Raw genomic sequence first — 15,666 nt, forward strand, 5'->3', positions numbered from 1 at the left:
GACTTCTATGCAATTGGTCTTCTTTGTGCAGCCAGAGGAGTGGCCCCCTGTTGGCCATTAGAAAGAATGCAAATTTAAGGTAATCCAACTTTGGCTGCATCCATTGTTTACATACATTCTATGATTGTACATAACCACAACAGTAAACTAACAACTTCTGCTGGGCTACAGCAGAACAGTTTGGACAAACCACAGACAGAGTTGCACTACATATAATAAATTATACTACCAGAACGTTCAGCAGTACTATAAAATTTAGTTTTGGTCTCATATCAAATAATCTTTAATCCAGAAACGGTTAAGACTGATTTCCATACTATTCACTGCTGAAAGGAGTCCTTGTGTTGTCATTCAGGAGAGAGGAATATGTCCTGATATTTGAGGCAAATGCAATATTAATAAGCTACTCCTGAAAATACAATATATTTAATTACCACAAAACAAATAAAACAAACACGAGAAATTTCTTTTTAGCTATTCTGTTAATTACTTAATCACATGCATGTTTACTGCAATCACAAAACAGTTTTAATGGTAAATTAATAATATTCATTAAGTGAATTTATAGTACACATACATACAGTAGCAGCAAATATACACATCAGCAATAAGAGTATTTATGTGCCCAGGATGTGAAGCGATAAAATTATGTTTTTATTCACATAAATACATAAGTTGCAGAGTTCAGCCACAGTTTGCTGTTGACTGGGGAAGTGATATATTTACTAAAATGAGCTTTAGTAAGCAACACAAACACTTCTCAAAGGCAGAATAACGTTAGTGTAACTGTCCCATATGCTGCATCCAGTGAGTTTAAAATATAATCTATTATACAACCTTATTTTGACTATAATCCTGAGCAGCAAAGTGAGAAATGCTTGAGTAAAAATATAAATAGAACGACGTGTGAATGCAAGAACAGCAGTTTAACTAAATGGTTAGAACTAACAACACTTGCAGCTTTGACAGCAGCAAGAAATGAATCCATCCTGTTGCTCCTTTAGAGTTTTCTCCTTCTCCTGTTCAAGAATGAATTTGGGAAGTATTCCTCAATCAGAATCCAACAAGTATATTGAAATATATATATTTTGATTGTCTTTCCTTCTCACTTTACATTGTTTTCTCTGCACCTATCTAGGCCTGACACCACTAAGACATCCTCAAAAAAAGCACAAAGCAGGCCTAATGGTGAAAATAGAGCAGGTAACAGTGGATAGAACGCAAACATTATTTTGCTCAGATTAAGAAGGAAATCCTGCCAAAAAAATATTGAAAGGAAATATTACACATAAATCTGTTACCACACTTTGCACTAAGATGTGACTGCTGTAGCTTTTCAAAAAAGGTGAGACAAAGAAAACAGTGTACAAATGGTACAAAGAAAAGTAAATTGTCTACAACCACAAAGTATATTTCTGTATATAAATATATAGGACCAAATTGTAACTGGTAAAAATCTATTTCCACTGTGCAACAATCAACAAAGATATCTGTACAGCGATACAGGCCAGTTGTAGGATAAATCCCTCAAAGAGAACTTTACCTCTACTTCAAACACTTGACTGAAAGACGGACATATCGGAAGTCAGTAGTGGTCACGCTGGTGCCATCTTGGATCCAGGCAAGGTTCTCTTACCAGGCAGGTGAAGTGGATGTGAAGTGAAGCACTGTGTCACTCCTGTTGAACACCCCCGAAGACGAAGAAACGCAGGTCAAGTGCAGGCGTCCACCCATCTAACACTGAAAAACCAAGTGGCACTCCAAGGAATACAATAGACCTTTCCAGATTTTGTTTGGCGTGTACTTATTTGGCTAAAATTGTAATCACCAGAAAGAGGGGCTGTTAATCTTTGATATGCACATTATCAGCACTGGCAACAGTTCTTTTTATCACTTAAATTCCAACAGCCTTTAAGAAAGTCAATCACATCATTACTGTTTAGTCCTTAAGCCCCTATATGCCATTAAATTATCAGCAGGTTAAAATTTGTTGATGTAAGTTTTGGTATTTTGATCATTTTTCATTACATGAAAGAGACGCAGCTCATTTGTTAATTAGGCACATTTCCTTTCTAGGATGCAGGATAAACAGCAAATGTGCAGGAGCTCACAATAATTCAGCAGGTGTTGGAATAAATAAACATCTAGGGGGAATCTGTATTAATCTTTGCAACATAGTGCCACCTAACCAACATTGTTTTTTTCTTTCAATTGAGAAAAGGTCTTAGATTGAAGCTTAAACTCTGTTTCTGAAAATGTGAGCACATTTACTTGATGCCCATTTGAAATATGAAGAAAATATGTACAGTCTTTGCTAGCCCAGAGATGCAAAACACAAATTCTGGTGATTTTTTTTCTCCCAGTAACAACCAAATAATGGTGTCCTTATCACTGACAGCAGGTAATGCAAGAACACAACTTAAATTGCTATATCATGCAAAAAATAAAAAAATAAAAAAAAACAACATCTGTACAGTGGTCTTGAACAGAAATATTAGCTATGGAGACCAAAACCGTTATTTGTACCAGGCTCTAAACATGTTTACTTCTTTCGTAAAGTTGGACATTTTGACACTGGGGACTATGAGGCTTGACTTGCTATTGCAGCTGCCTAAGGTGGTCATTTCAGGAACTACAGTTTTTGGCACTTCCGCTTCGCCTTCGATTTTCAGCACCAAAAATTTTGTCTGATATTGTGGCTGTAATATCATTACAGTTTTAATTTCAAAGAGTGAGGAGAATTTAAATTTTAGTTTCAGTATGTGTATTATGATGTGTGTCCATCTGAAATCACTTAAATCATAATCTTGAGAAGCAGAGGGGGAAAAAAACATTGCTCACTTGCAAGTCAAACCACAGACATGTCAAAAAAACTGTTGGTAGAATGACTTCAAAGCGTCTGCTACTGACAGTTTAATTTAAATAAATTCAATTTTTAACACTAATACAATCACTTTAGCTGACTTCATATGAATTACACACTGTTTCTATCTGGTTTTGTTGGATAAGGAACTGAAAAAACAAGTAGCACAACAAAAAGCTAATTCAGACCATTAATCTGTTGTGCTTACAGTTTTTTGTGATAATGTTTGAGAATGTCCAAGTCAGAATAGTTTCTGTTCCCCTCATTCTGCAAACGTTGCTTGAATTCAGCTTTGGTGTTCCAAAGGTCAAGGATTTACAAGAACACCATTTCAAACAACAAAAAGCTTTTTTTTTTAATCATTTCCATCACTTTTCTCAGTCAACACTGGCAGGCATAATTTGTTTTTAGGCAAGAACAACATGGTGTGAGTTCTAGAGTGAAGCAGTAAGCAGAAAAATAAATAATACTGTGTACAAAAATACAACCTCACTGTACAAACGCTGCACCGTACAAAGCAAAGAGACGGGAGACTCATCACCTCAGACCTCAGTCTCCACTGACGTATGGCACTTTTAAAGACTAAAACAGTCAAGCCTAAAATTATTCTCAGAAATCATGCAGAAGAGCATTTCTGGTAAAAACAATGCATTTATCAAGTGTATCTTGCTGGTAGGTCTGTAATAAATCCCCCCAAATTTAAATGAGTGTGTGTTTTTGCCTTTGTTGTGACTGAATAAAGTAAGTAAGTACATAAATGCAGAAATGCATTGAGTTACTACCAGTGCCACACAGGATACTGCAATAATTTGTATAAGGAGACTAATATGAAGCATTTTAATAATATTTTTCAGAAGCTACACTATGAATTATTTCATAGATTACAAGTGCACACACGAGTGCTGTAAAATGCTTCTGAATTATGCTTATTCAATGGCATTGATTTGCAGTATCGATTCTTTAAATCATGCTTGTACTGTATATATGTCAATAGTCATCTTGTATTTAGACTTTAACTGGTTAATGTACGCTTGTATGCGCAGTGGACTGTAAACACTCAACAGTAGACATCAGAACAAATCAATGACCACAGGAGGTCAGACTGCATGTTACTGTACCAATATGCAGTTTGAATACCAGACACTTTCCTGCTGCCTTTCCACTGTTTTTCATTTCAGAAGTACCTGAGTACCTGTACACAAAACACAGGGTTGCATAAAAATGCAGCCATCTCATAGATAAAGGATGATATGGTTGAAATCGAGCAGCTCTGTAGATTCAAAAATGATCAATTTCCATAAGTGTCAAAACAGATCTTGGTCACTCATGCAACACAAAGTGTGCACATAACTGGTAAAACTGTCTGGAAATCTCTCGTGCGACGTAAAACAAAGAATGTCATGCATTTATTTTTATGAACGATCAAAAATCATTCCTAATCTTTCCACTGATGGAGCAGCAACACAGCCAATCAAAGCATGACGAGGATGACTTGCAGGAACCGTTAAAAGAAAGCAAATGTGGTTCTCTGTCTTTGCACTACTTAAAGCCATTCATGAGTGAAGCGCAGAAGAAATGCTGAGCAAAGAAACTTCACTTCTTACTAAACACTTAGGGAAAATCAGCCGCAAACTCCAGATATGTCCAACAGTGGCAGCCTCTTTCACTGTCCATCATGCATCAAGGGTATGCAAATACAAAAAAACAAAAAACAAAAAGCATTAGAAAACATCAATAGCAGCAAAAATCTGAATAAATAAATAAATACATCATATCACAAAACACATTCATCTGTGGGTTTGTTCCACATGGCACAGAGCACAACAGCAAAAATAAAAACAGACTTTGAGAAAATAGAAGAGAAGTGGACTTCCAGAAATAGCTTCAGTATTTTTGGAGCTAAACTACACTACACACTGTAGATCAAAGCATCAGTGTTAAACACGCCTCATTTTGGATAACATGAGGGCTTCTCAGTGACATCTCCATGCTGCAGGCGACACATACTGAACCTACAGTTTGCTACTGTACGCTGGGCTATCAAACAGACATCAAAGACCCCGTTCACCAACGGGCCGAGCAATGATCAACCTGTGACCGCTGACTCTGCAGGTGCTTGTAAGGATGCCAAAGTCTTGAACCATGTTGGATCAGTCCTTGCTCTCAGTGCGTGTTCGTCTGATGACTGAGGAGAAGAAGCTTCGTCCTTGCGGTGGCCCCATTAGCATGGGAGCCTGGTTCTTGTGGACAATCTCAATCTGGAGTTAGAAAAGAAGGAAAGAGGTGAGATTTAGCTTAATGTTGTTCACTGTAGAGCAGGCTGCATTAAAAAGAAATGAGTAGTCAAATGGCACAGAGTGTTCAGTCGACTTTGTACCATATTCTGTTATGTTCTGAACATCCACTCACCCACCATATAGTCCACTATATGAATCAGCCATTTCACACTCCTCCTCCACTGTTTGCGTTGTTGTTTTCAAAATCCCTTTTGCTATGGGAAGCAACACCATACCTCTAGCACGTGGCAAACTTTTGCAGAGAATTTAGATTGTGTAATAAGGCATGCCATTAAGCAACATTTTAATGACAGTGCTCACCTCTCTGCATGGAAATGTTCCACTAAAACATTCCCCTGTTACTATTTTAGGGGCACTGTAGCTACATCCTGGGCTTAGCACCATCCAAGATGAATGTGATTGGTTAACACAAATACAGACAAGTATTTATGAATATTTTTTGTACTTAGTTTAAATATACGATGTATTTAATTTGACTTAAGATAGGTACTTAAATATTTTTGGATTTATTTAATGCTATGTTTTTAAACTAGCATTCTAACTGTGCTGTTCTGTTTGATTTGTATTTAGTTCAGGCGTTCGTATTTTATGTTGCCCCTATTGTGTGTAACTGATATGATCAGTCACTGCATATGTCCTGTTTTGTTCTCTGTTTGGCAGGTCAGGACTGAGTCTCGTTGAGTCAGGTTAGTTGGTCTGTGAAGTTACTTTGTTTTCATAATATGACTTCAGTTCTGTTCATGTGACCTCTTCTATGGGCCCAGCTTGTTTTTTGTTTTTTTTTAAATTGATATTTCTCATTTATTGAGGGGGAAAGAAATAAAACCCTTATTTTGAGAATTCACCTGCGACTCCTCATGCCTCATAACAAAGTGTGGTGTACAGAAGCTGTACCCCACACTGATTGACTTAGACCACCGTGCATCATGATAGCAGCCTGTCTCTCAGTTGTCAGAATAAGAAGTTAAGTATGAACAAGTTGAGTTATCAAGCTTTATTTCAATGTTGTGAAACAGTACATCAAATATAGTGTAATTATCCACAAAATGCAACATTGTGGTGTCCATGGCCTCAAATATGGCGCAGATGTTTTGAAGTTTGTTTGGAGGCAGTTGTGAAAATGCGCCACAACAGCTGTCTTCCCTCGTCCCCTAGTGAGTCTTCTTTGTAGCCAACACTCTATAGTGGACAAGTTGACATATGAAAGCAGCTCTAGTTTCAGGCAGCTGCTTTAATCTAATCAGCTCTTAAAGGCCATTCAGCCTCCTCCCAGCCAGCAGATTCCCCCTTTCTCAGATTAACACTAATATAAACTGAAATTTGTCACTTTGTTATATTATCTCTAATTAGGTAGTAGATTTCAGAACTGACTGTCAGCAGTTTTGGGAATCTGTAATTGAAAAGAGAAATGGCTGCAGGCTTTTTTCTGTTTAGTATCACTCTAGGCTGAATGTCTTTGAGCGCTGAACTGACACTCATCACTGCTTGTGACGGGCCGTTTTTGTGATTTTCTGACAGCAACACACTTTATCGAAAAGTTAACTGAGAGATAAATTGACAAAGAATATGCAAGATTATTTACTTGGATGCGGTTACCCTTTAATTCACAAAGATAAAACCATACATTGCTCACTGGCTCATCTTTCATAAGAGTTCATCCAAATAAAAAGCTCCACACAACAACATAAACTTTTTTTTCCTGAAACTTCAACTCCAACGGTTTTCCCACTGAAAACAGGGCAAACAGAAGTTTCCACCTTTAACTAAAGTAGTTCTCTAGGTATCTACCTGGGTTCTTGAAGGGTTCCACTGAGTTCTTTACCTTTCATTTGAATTGCTAGAATGTATCTTCATTAAATAATGAATTTTCTGGGTACAGTTCATTATATGCAGTGATATATCTACACACAACAACAATGGGTCTTGTGTCCATATGGGTTCTTGTCAATGGAGGTCTTTTTGCTTATAAATGTATATTTGAAAGTCCTTAATACAACAAACTTTGAGAATCCCTGGGGTTTGTGACTGCGATAATGAATGGTAACATATTTTATGGTGGATTACAGTAATGTTTGGCTTTTATAATATCTGCTAATATCCTGTTTGCCAGCAGTGACACCATTTCTTTTGAAAGTTGAAATTGCAGAACGATGGAACAGCAAATATCAACCATCAAGGGTTGTCAGATTAAGCACATCATTATATTGCCACGCTAAGAGTCTAAACGCAGTAATGGGGAGGGGAAATGCGACCATCTGCATTCAATGCCCACGTTCACTTCAAAGAAAAGCTGCCATTTATTGTACTTGTACTCTGACTCTGTAGCAATTACCAGCTTTTGTAGGCTTTCTGTCAACATTTAACGTGATTGAACTTCATGTTTCTGATGTACTTCACAACATACATGATAACCCTTTTGGCCAAGTCCACAATATCTTCAACAGCTGACGGTAGTTTGATGCTATATTTATGTTCAACATCTTGCATATTGCACCTTTAACCATATGCAGCATATGTCTCAAGACCCTCAGTTAGAGACCACGTTTAGACAGAAATTAAGACCAATTAGAACAAATGAATTATGTGTGTATTGTACTTATAAGCTATCAGAAATTATCCAAATTAATAAAACTCAGAGGGTATTATATTTGGGCCTTAATACAGAGGAAATCTATCAGGATTACATCTGGAAAAACAGTAACATTTTGAGTTTGTTAGCAGTTATTTCACACCTAGTTATCAGAGAGGGTGACATACATGTCATGTGTTGCTTCAAAATGCAAATGGTTTGATGATGTTAAATATGTTATGCATGCAGAGGAACTGAGATGCATTTGCATAGTTGTTGTTGTTGTTAATAATTAGTGGAATAACATTCCATTTGAACTGTCATGTTTTTAGAAGTATTTAACAGGTTGAGTGATGCAAATTCAGTTCTGACATACAGTATGAAAAACTTGCCGTGGAAATTATTGCTGCACAATTATGTGTTGTGTGTCCTAAGTTTGCTCTGTGGAGTTGTGCTGGCAGATAGAAGAGCACTTGCAGGCTACTTGTTTTGTCATGCAGTGGGTTTTTTAGCTTTGCCTGGGCAATCCATATGTAAATCTAAGCAACACTTCATCTGCAGCAGCATTCTAATTAAAGCTAAACACAACCATAATCAACACAAACTCAAGAGCTTCATTTTGAAAAAACAGAACTCGGACAGAGAGCAAACACTTACTGAGGTACATGTTTGAGATGTAGAGGGTAAGCAAATTAGAAGAAATAAGCATCGTCAAGGATTTGTTAACATAAATTACTGCACAATAAATACACAAGCAATAATGTGTGCAATTAATGCAAGGGACAGACAAACACACTGGACACATCACTTTCTTACAATTTGACAGCACAAACTCAGAATCCTTTTAACAACCCAGCTGATTTGTCACATTCTATTTGTTGATAGAATATCTGTTTATGCAATATATGTTTAAATGTACCTTGTCTTAGCTTAACTGTAAAAGAAGTCTGGCACTGACTAAAATCTGGCACATTTATGGAATAATTATATTTAATGTGAGGTAAAGAAAAGCAGGAAAGTGAAGTTTTAATTCAGTAAAGCTTAAGAGGAGGGTCACTGATTTTTTTTTTTATGATTGCAGTGAATAGCCGACATCAGCACAGATACCTTTTTAAAGGTTTTTGAAAGAGCTCATGCAGATGTTTCCAGTTATTCTGGCTAATCAGACTCCTATGGAAGATAAGGTTCAGTTGAAGCAATGATGACAATCACCTGAGGTCACCAAAGTTCACTTCGACTGAGAATGATCAAGGTGTGAGCCACAGTTTGTGCTCTAAAATCAGGCCGAGTAAAATCACTGGTGCAGGTGGAGCATGGCTGTGTGAAGGTTGTTAATAGTACGTCTTTCTGTTCTCTTACACCTTATTCACATATGCACCATTAATTCTTTTCAAAACTGTAGCTTTTTGTTTGACCTTTGTTGTACACATAAATGCAGTTTTAGGTCACTGAAAATGAACCTTTTGGAAGTATCTGTCCAGGGATAACATTTTCAGAAACACAGTTTGCAGCGTTAACAGGGAGAAATGGGAGAGACTTTTGGAAACGATGGTGCACATAAACATGTTAGCTTTCTGATTGGGTTAGTATGAATGGAGGTTATTTATGAAACTATTCTTTAGCCTTATATTCTTGCAGAAAACATAGTTTTTACTAATGGAAACAAATCTTGTCACCTTGCAGTAGCGATGTAAACGTGCATCTGTGCATCACCATATCACTGCTAGACGGTGTTAGAGGTGTAACAGATCACACTTCTGACAACAGACAATAAATGATGTGTGTTGTCAAAGGTGCCACATACAAAGCACTCTCTGTGTGATGCTGTGCCCCCGCCCTGACAGTATGTCTCTGCTAAATGTTTAGGAAACGTGAATACATTCACTGTAAAAACTTACAGTGCAGGGAGTCTGCATCCAAGGTTCACCGTCAATCTGCATGGGAAGTGATTTACTGGTTCTGCAAGTGTTAAACAAGAGAACATGTTAGAATAACACGAGAAAAAAAGTCTGAAAAACAAAATCAAACAGAAGCATGTTGCACCAGGGAACTTTATATCCCTGTTCGGTTATTGATTAACCCATCTCATCTCTGTGTATTAAAGTTACAATTATAGAAGTTTTTTTCAGTAAAACAATCTCTTAATGGGTTAAAACAGCTTAAATGGAACTCCACCCACCCCTCTCTACCCACTGCAGCTCAGCACACCAGCTCACTTAACTGCGTGTTACGAATGAAACCTCGAAGTCTGAATCCATGTTTTTGAGACTGTCATTGGCAGCTTAACAATTTTAAACTGGAAATGCTCAGCCATGAAGTTGACTGCTTATTTCTTCGTGATTAAGTCCTCTTCTAGCATAAAAAAACACCAGTGTTAACAAGGCAAAAGGGTTCTTTAAAGGTGGAGTCTGTAATACTGCAGGAAGATTGCTGACAGCTAGTTCAGCACACACATGGAACTACAGCTAGCAGACTGTGAGGAAATATTCACTACTTTTGACAAAAAGTGTACTGGATTAGAATTGTATACTCCACCTTTAACACATCAGTCTTTTTGAATTACAAAAATTAAAATTTCAATATTATTTTTTTTCCCATACGCCACAACATTTGTTGACTCAATAACCTCATAGAGATACAGTCTCTTGCTTGGCAGGGAGATATTGTGGCCATGCAGAAGAGAGTTAACACAGACCTGATGGTCACTGAGGAGCACTGTGCCAGGCGTCTTCCAGCGCTCTTCAAGCCAGTGTAGATCTGACCCATCTCCATGGCTCCTTCTAGCCCCACGACCTCCAGGAGCTGGTCAGACAGGTCTAAGACAAAAAACACCAAAACCATCACAAAAACACATCTTCAACTACAGAAAGTCCAAACAAGCAGACATGTTGCCACAGTATAAGCCCTGTGTTTGTGTAATAGCTCTAAATATAACAAGGTTAAACACGATAATTTGTAATGAACAGATATTGTATGTTTGTTTCTTCGGGTATGCTAGAAGAATTCATGATATACTTTAAAAGTCAGGCTTATTCTAAAATGGTTCAGTAAATGATCTAATATTAATCAAGCATAACATCTATCTTGCTTTTAAATATCACTAACTCTTTTTCCCTGTGTACTTTGTTTAGAAATAACAAAGTAAACAGTGATAAAGAGTTCTATAGGGACAGAAGAAAGTGAGATGCAGGTGAGGAAGAACAGAAGAACATGACACATGATCTTCCTCACTTTGTCTTCTGCATTTAACATTCACAGTTTAAAAAAAAGAAAAAAGGCAACAAGCTACAAACAAAACAGCTATTAATTAGATTGCACCGGCAATGCAAAGCAATCTTGTGATAATATAATTATTAATTTCTCTTCTGTTTTTCAGTTATGAGCATTGATTTTGCCCCTGCTGGAAGCCCAGTGTCACGCAGGGCCCATCTGTTTCAGCGGCCCGCTCTGCCTCCGACTCTCCATCGACTCGTCCCTCCACAAATTAAGAAGCTGCTGCCTCGCTGTTGGGAGTATACAGACTCTAATTGAAAGTAAGACCCATTTTTAGGCACTTGGTGCGTGTGAGCGTGTTAGCTCGCTGTCACTGATGCTGCTCCGTGGCTGTCATGCTTATGCGAGTCGTGTTGGTTTCCTGAGGGAGTGTCGTAGGTAATGTTGCTGTTGTGTTGAGATGTTGCTGTCGCTGCCGACCTGTGGTGTCCAGCTGTCACCATGGTGATGGACATGCGTCTGCCCCTATCTTAGTGCCGCACAGTGAGTGCAGGGCTTTCCAGGGCTGGAGTGGAAGAGTGTGTGTACATATAGTCCACAGCAGGTTGACCTCCTGACACTGAGCTTTAAAGCTGCTCCCCTCATTGTGACTTCTCACGTTGATGCAACCGCCTCACACAGGCTCGAGCTGACACATATGATGGACGGCATCACCGCAGTGATAGGGATTCCTTGTTGCCCTGGGCTACAAAGATCCAGTATACCCCAGAGTGCTTGCTATGGAAAAGAACACAGAGGCTGCAGCGTCTCTGCCAGTTTAACAAGGTCAGGAGGAGTCTGTGCAACCAGTGGATATTAAAAAACAAAAAAATATATATATGTTTTTCCAGCTGGGCGTCAATTCCAACTTGTCACATATAGGTGGCCTGTCAGGGCCCCTTAGTGTCACATTTTAGCATTTTTTTAGTGTTAATAGTAGTCTTATAAACCTTAATTTAACTCCCTGAATGTCTGAAATATGTTGTTGATGTTGCTCTTTTTCATGCAATAAGAAGTCTGCATTGTAACATACAGTTAATGCTGTGAGAGGGTGTGTTTTTAACCCAAATTATGATCTTTTTCCAAAGCAGCAACATAGATTTGGTGCCAAAACATAACTACGCAGTGAACAAAAAGAATATTTACGCAAAAAACATTGATAGAAATGAACTGAACATGTGACACAAACCCCATGCTCCTGTGTGAAAGTCCTGTGACACATAGTCCTATCATCCCTCCAACCTCCTTAGGTGCCTTGCAAACTGGAAACAACCTCTGTATGTCTCCAAGGTGTTTGCTCTCTGTGTGTTATATTGCTGGGCTGAAATCAGACCTGATTGCAAACCTTGTGCATCACAGCACTGATACCAGGGGACGCCTTGTGCGTATCTCTGAGATGCCACTTTGATGAAATGCATTTGCACCCTGGGAATGAGATAGTTAGATGAGGAGTTCAATGCCACTGTCTCATATGTTAGTTTAATACACCTGACGCCTGAAAAAAATACCAATCAGCACACCTGAACACAAATAATTGTTTAATTTGTGCAAAAAGAAACAGAATATGAAATAACAAGCTTTAATGTTGCATCACGTTTTCAAAATTAGCCAACATTTCAGTTTTTCTATTTATCTCACGCTGTCTCATTTTCACCTGCTTTAATACTGTGAAAACACATGATTTCAATAAAGGTCTTGTGTGAATGAAAGTCAGTTTTCATCTAGTATGATTAACTGGTGAGTTTCCATTTTTGCTTTGAATCAGCAACCATTATTTATTATATTCGTAGTTCAAATGAAACACCTGGAACAAACAATAAAAAGTTCTCCCTGCCAAATATACAAAAAGCCAGCTTGTTCTTACCAGAGATAAACTGGGAGAAGACAAGACAAGAGACAGGCTGAATTATTAACACAAGATAAGCAGCCTGTGGCCAAATATAAACCAAATCACCCCTTACCTCACCGTCAATCAGCATTATGTGCCTCACTCAGGTGATGAAATCAGTATTTTGATTGTGATAAACAGACACTGAAGGTGGCAATGCAGAGAGAGTGACACAATCATATGAAAAAACATGTCTGTACGGGACACAAACGCAGCACTGTGCAGAGTGTGGGATTAGAAACGGCGTCCTTGTCACTGTCAAACAACTACCTGTCGAGGCCGGTGGCTGCACTGACACATGTGGAGTGACAGGGTGAGAGCAGAGGAATAAAACACTGGCAGAGACGGAGCGGAGCAGGACCAGCAGCCGATCAGCTGAAAGTAAAACTAAGGAGGAATGGCGGGAGGAGGAGGGAGGGCGTGCGGAGGCCGATCCTCCAATGAAAGCTTCATGGGGCTTGTCGCGGGGGATCAGTCCCAAGCATCAACCCCTCCACCCACACATGAACCCCCCTCCCCACCTCGCAAAACCTCAGTCCCATTCTAAATAATTCACTCTGCAGCCATTCCCTTCCACCTGAGGGGCTTGTCTCCTGGCGTCACCAGCGGGACGATTTAACAGCTCCCGAAAGGTCAGGGTTTTTTTATCCCCCAGCCACCCACCAGCCACCCATCCACACACAGATGCACCAACACACACACACACACACACACACACACAAAAAAAATCCCTGCCAACAGTTTGATCCATGCGTCGTGCTCGGCGTTGCCCCCTCTGGGCTAATGCACTCCTGTGTTTACCTCTAAATACGCTGTTCTCTTGATCTGACAAGTTAGGCGGCTCACCTTGAGGGCACCTTCCACAAGGGCATTTATTCTTACAAATACAGTAGAGGTGGACACAGGACACAAACATCAATACACAGGCACAGACAGACACAAATGGGCACACAAATACACACTCCCCACTAAGTGCCTTCCCAGGTTCTTTTTTTAAACCACTAACACCAAAACAATTGATTTTTATTCAGGGATTAATGGAGTGTTCATCATAGTGAGGTTGGGCTTTGAACTGATCAACTATCTCCCTCACATTCTGCCCTTCTCTGTACCTTCATCTGACAATCACAGCATTACATTAGAGAAGTTATAAGCATCCCAACATGCAGCACTTTGTTTGTCTGTTTAGGCTGATTCCATTCTGACTGACCTGTGTTTCCCCTTTTGTCTTCTTCCCCACTGTCCCTGCTATGATTTACAACACTTTCTTCTTTTCTCAGCTTTTCCAACATCACGTAACATTTACTTTGCCTTTTGATCAGACGTACAATAAATGTTGCTACTGTGAATTAGGGACTAATTTGACAGATTCTAACAAGCTTTGAAGGCACAACTGCTCCAAAGGAAACAAAAAAAATGAATCAAAACAGAAAAAGAGGAATAGAGTTTCATCGGCAGCTTCACAGAGATCTGTTTTTCCAGCAGTCATGTTCCGACCAGTGAAGTCTCATAAGGGATCACTGGCAGCCATGTCTGGAGATCCTCAGTGACTCGTCACATTTCAAGCCCGACACAGATTGTAACATCCACTTTATCCACAAGTACAAACACACTATCCCACCAGGAATCCTAAAGACATGATAGAAATAAAACAGAAAAAACAAAGCCACACATATAAATAAAAATTTAGAAGGAGTCCTGTACTATGCTGGTAAATCCAGTGCGAGACAAGATCCTTTGCAAGAAAACATCCAAAAACAATTTTTTTTTGTTGAATTCTTACAACAAGTAGTTTAAGCAATTTTAGAAACTAAGTAAAATATTGTATAGAGAACATTAGCGAAACATATAAAACCCTTCAACTGCATAATTACATAACGGCAAAATGTCATTGATACACATGAGAATCCATTTACAGCTGTTTGATCTGCTACATTCAAACCACATAAGTTCACGCAAGGCTGATTTAGCCTGTGAACGGCAGATAAAACTCTATTTCTTAGCTTTAAACCTGTTGTCTGTGGTGATATTCCTGCACTGGTGCAACATTAGCTACACATTTCACACGTAGATTGTATATGAAAAAAATATGTGCTGACTGTGATGTCATCATTTGTTTGTGGACTGCTGTTTTTAAGCTTTGAATGTGGAATTTGGTTTTAACATCTTGCTTTTTTAAACCAGATGTAAAGAGCACAATTTGTCAGGTGATACGGTAGCAATCAATCACGATAAATGACAAAGCATGTCCTGTTTTTCCATCAATTTTACTGTAATAAATACTTCACAATGTATACGTTGTGCTGTATGGAAGGAGATTTGAAACTAGTGGTTGAGAACATAGGTTCATTAAGAAGATGTTCGCTGACATAATAAATCAAGCGTCAAGTAGTGTCATTTTCTCATAGACTTCTATACAATCTGACTTCTTTTTGCAACCGGAGGAGTCGCCGTCTGCTGACCGTTAGAAGGAAAGCAGGTTAAAGGTACTTCTGCATTGGCTTCACTTTTCAGAACCAGAGGCCACATCCCATCATAAATACCATCAATGAATCAACCAGCTATAATTAGCTTCACAGATGAGGGGAACAACTGCAGCAACAGTGACTGAGACCACAGGCCACAACTAGAAAAGGGGAACACAGGAGGGCAAAACTTAGGTATTGTCAAAGTTTCTGAAGCTCCAGATGAAAAAGAAAGTTGATGTTCATAGCGGGGGTCACAGTCTAAAAAAGAAAGTGACAGAGCAAGGCATACATCATAAAAACATCTCAACAGTGTTTCTGTAATTTCTCTC

General features: G+C 38.8%; 1 protein-coding gene across 2 annotated transcripts in view; it reads right to left on the reverse strand.

Moving 5' to 3' along the window:
• Window positions 1-505: 505 nt before the first annotated feature.
• Window positions 506-15,666, reverse strand: part of dgkb (diacylglycerol kinase, beta) — a 92,159-nt gene continuing 76,998 nt past the window's right edge. For both annotated transcript variants that reach the window (XM_023277856.3, XM_035951706.2), the window contains 3 exons: window positions 10,425-10,545; window positions 9,628-9,688; window positions 506-5,121 (listed from right to left, as the gene is read on the reverse strand). In XM_023277856.3, coding sequence (XP_023133624.1) covers window positions 5,014-5,121; window positions 9,628-9,688; window positions 10,425-10,545 — 290 coding nt within the window. In that variant the 3' untranslated portion in view covers window positions 506-5,013. The remainder of the gene's footprint in view (window positions 5,122-9,627; window positions 9,689-10,424; window positions 10,546-15,666) is intronic.

This window comes from Amphiprion ocellaris, chromosome 9 (genome assembly GCF_022539595.1).
Source record: "Amphiprion ocellaris isolate individual 3 ecotype Okinawa chromosome 9, ASM2253959v1, whole genome shotgun sequence".
NCBI classification, from domain to species: Eukaryota; Metazoa; Chordata; class Actinopteri; family Pomacentridae; genus Amphiprion; species Amphiprion ocellaris.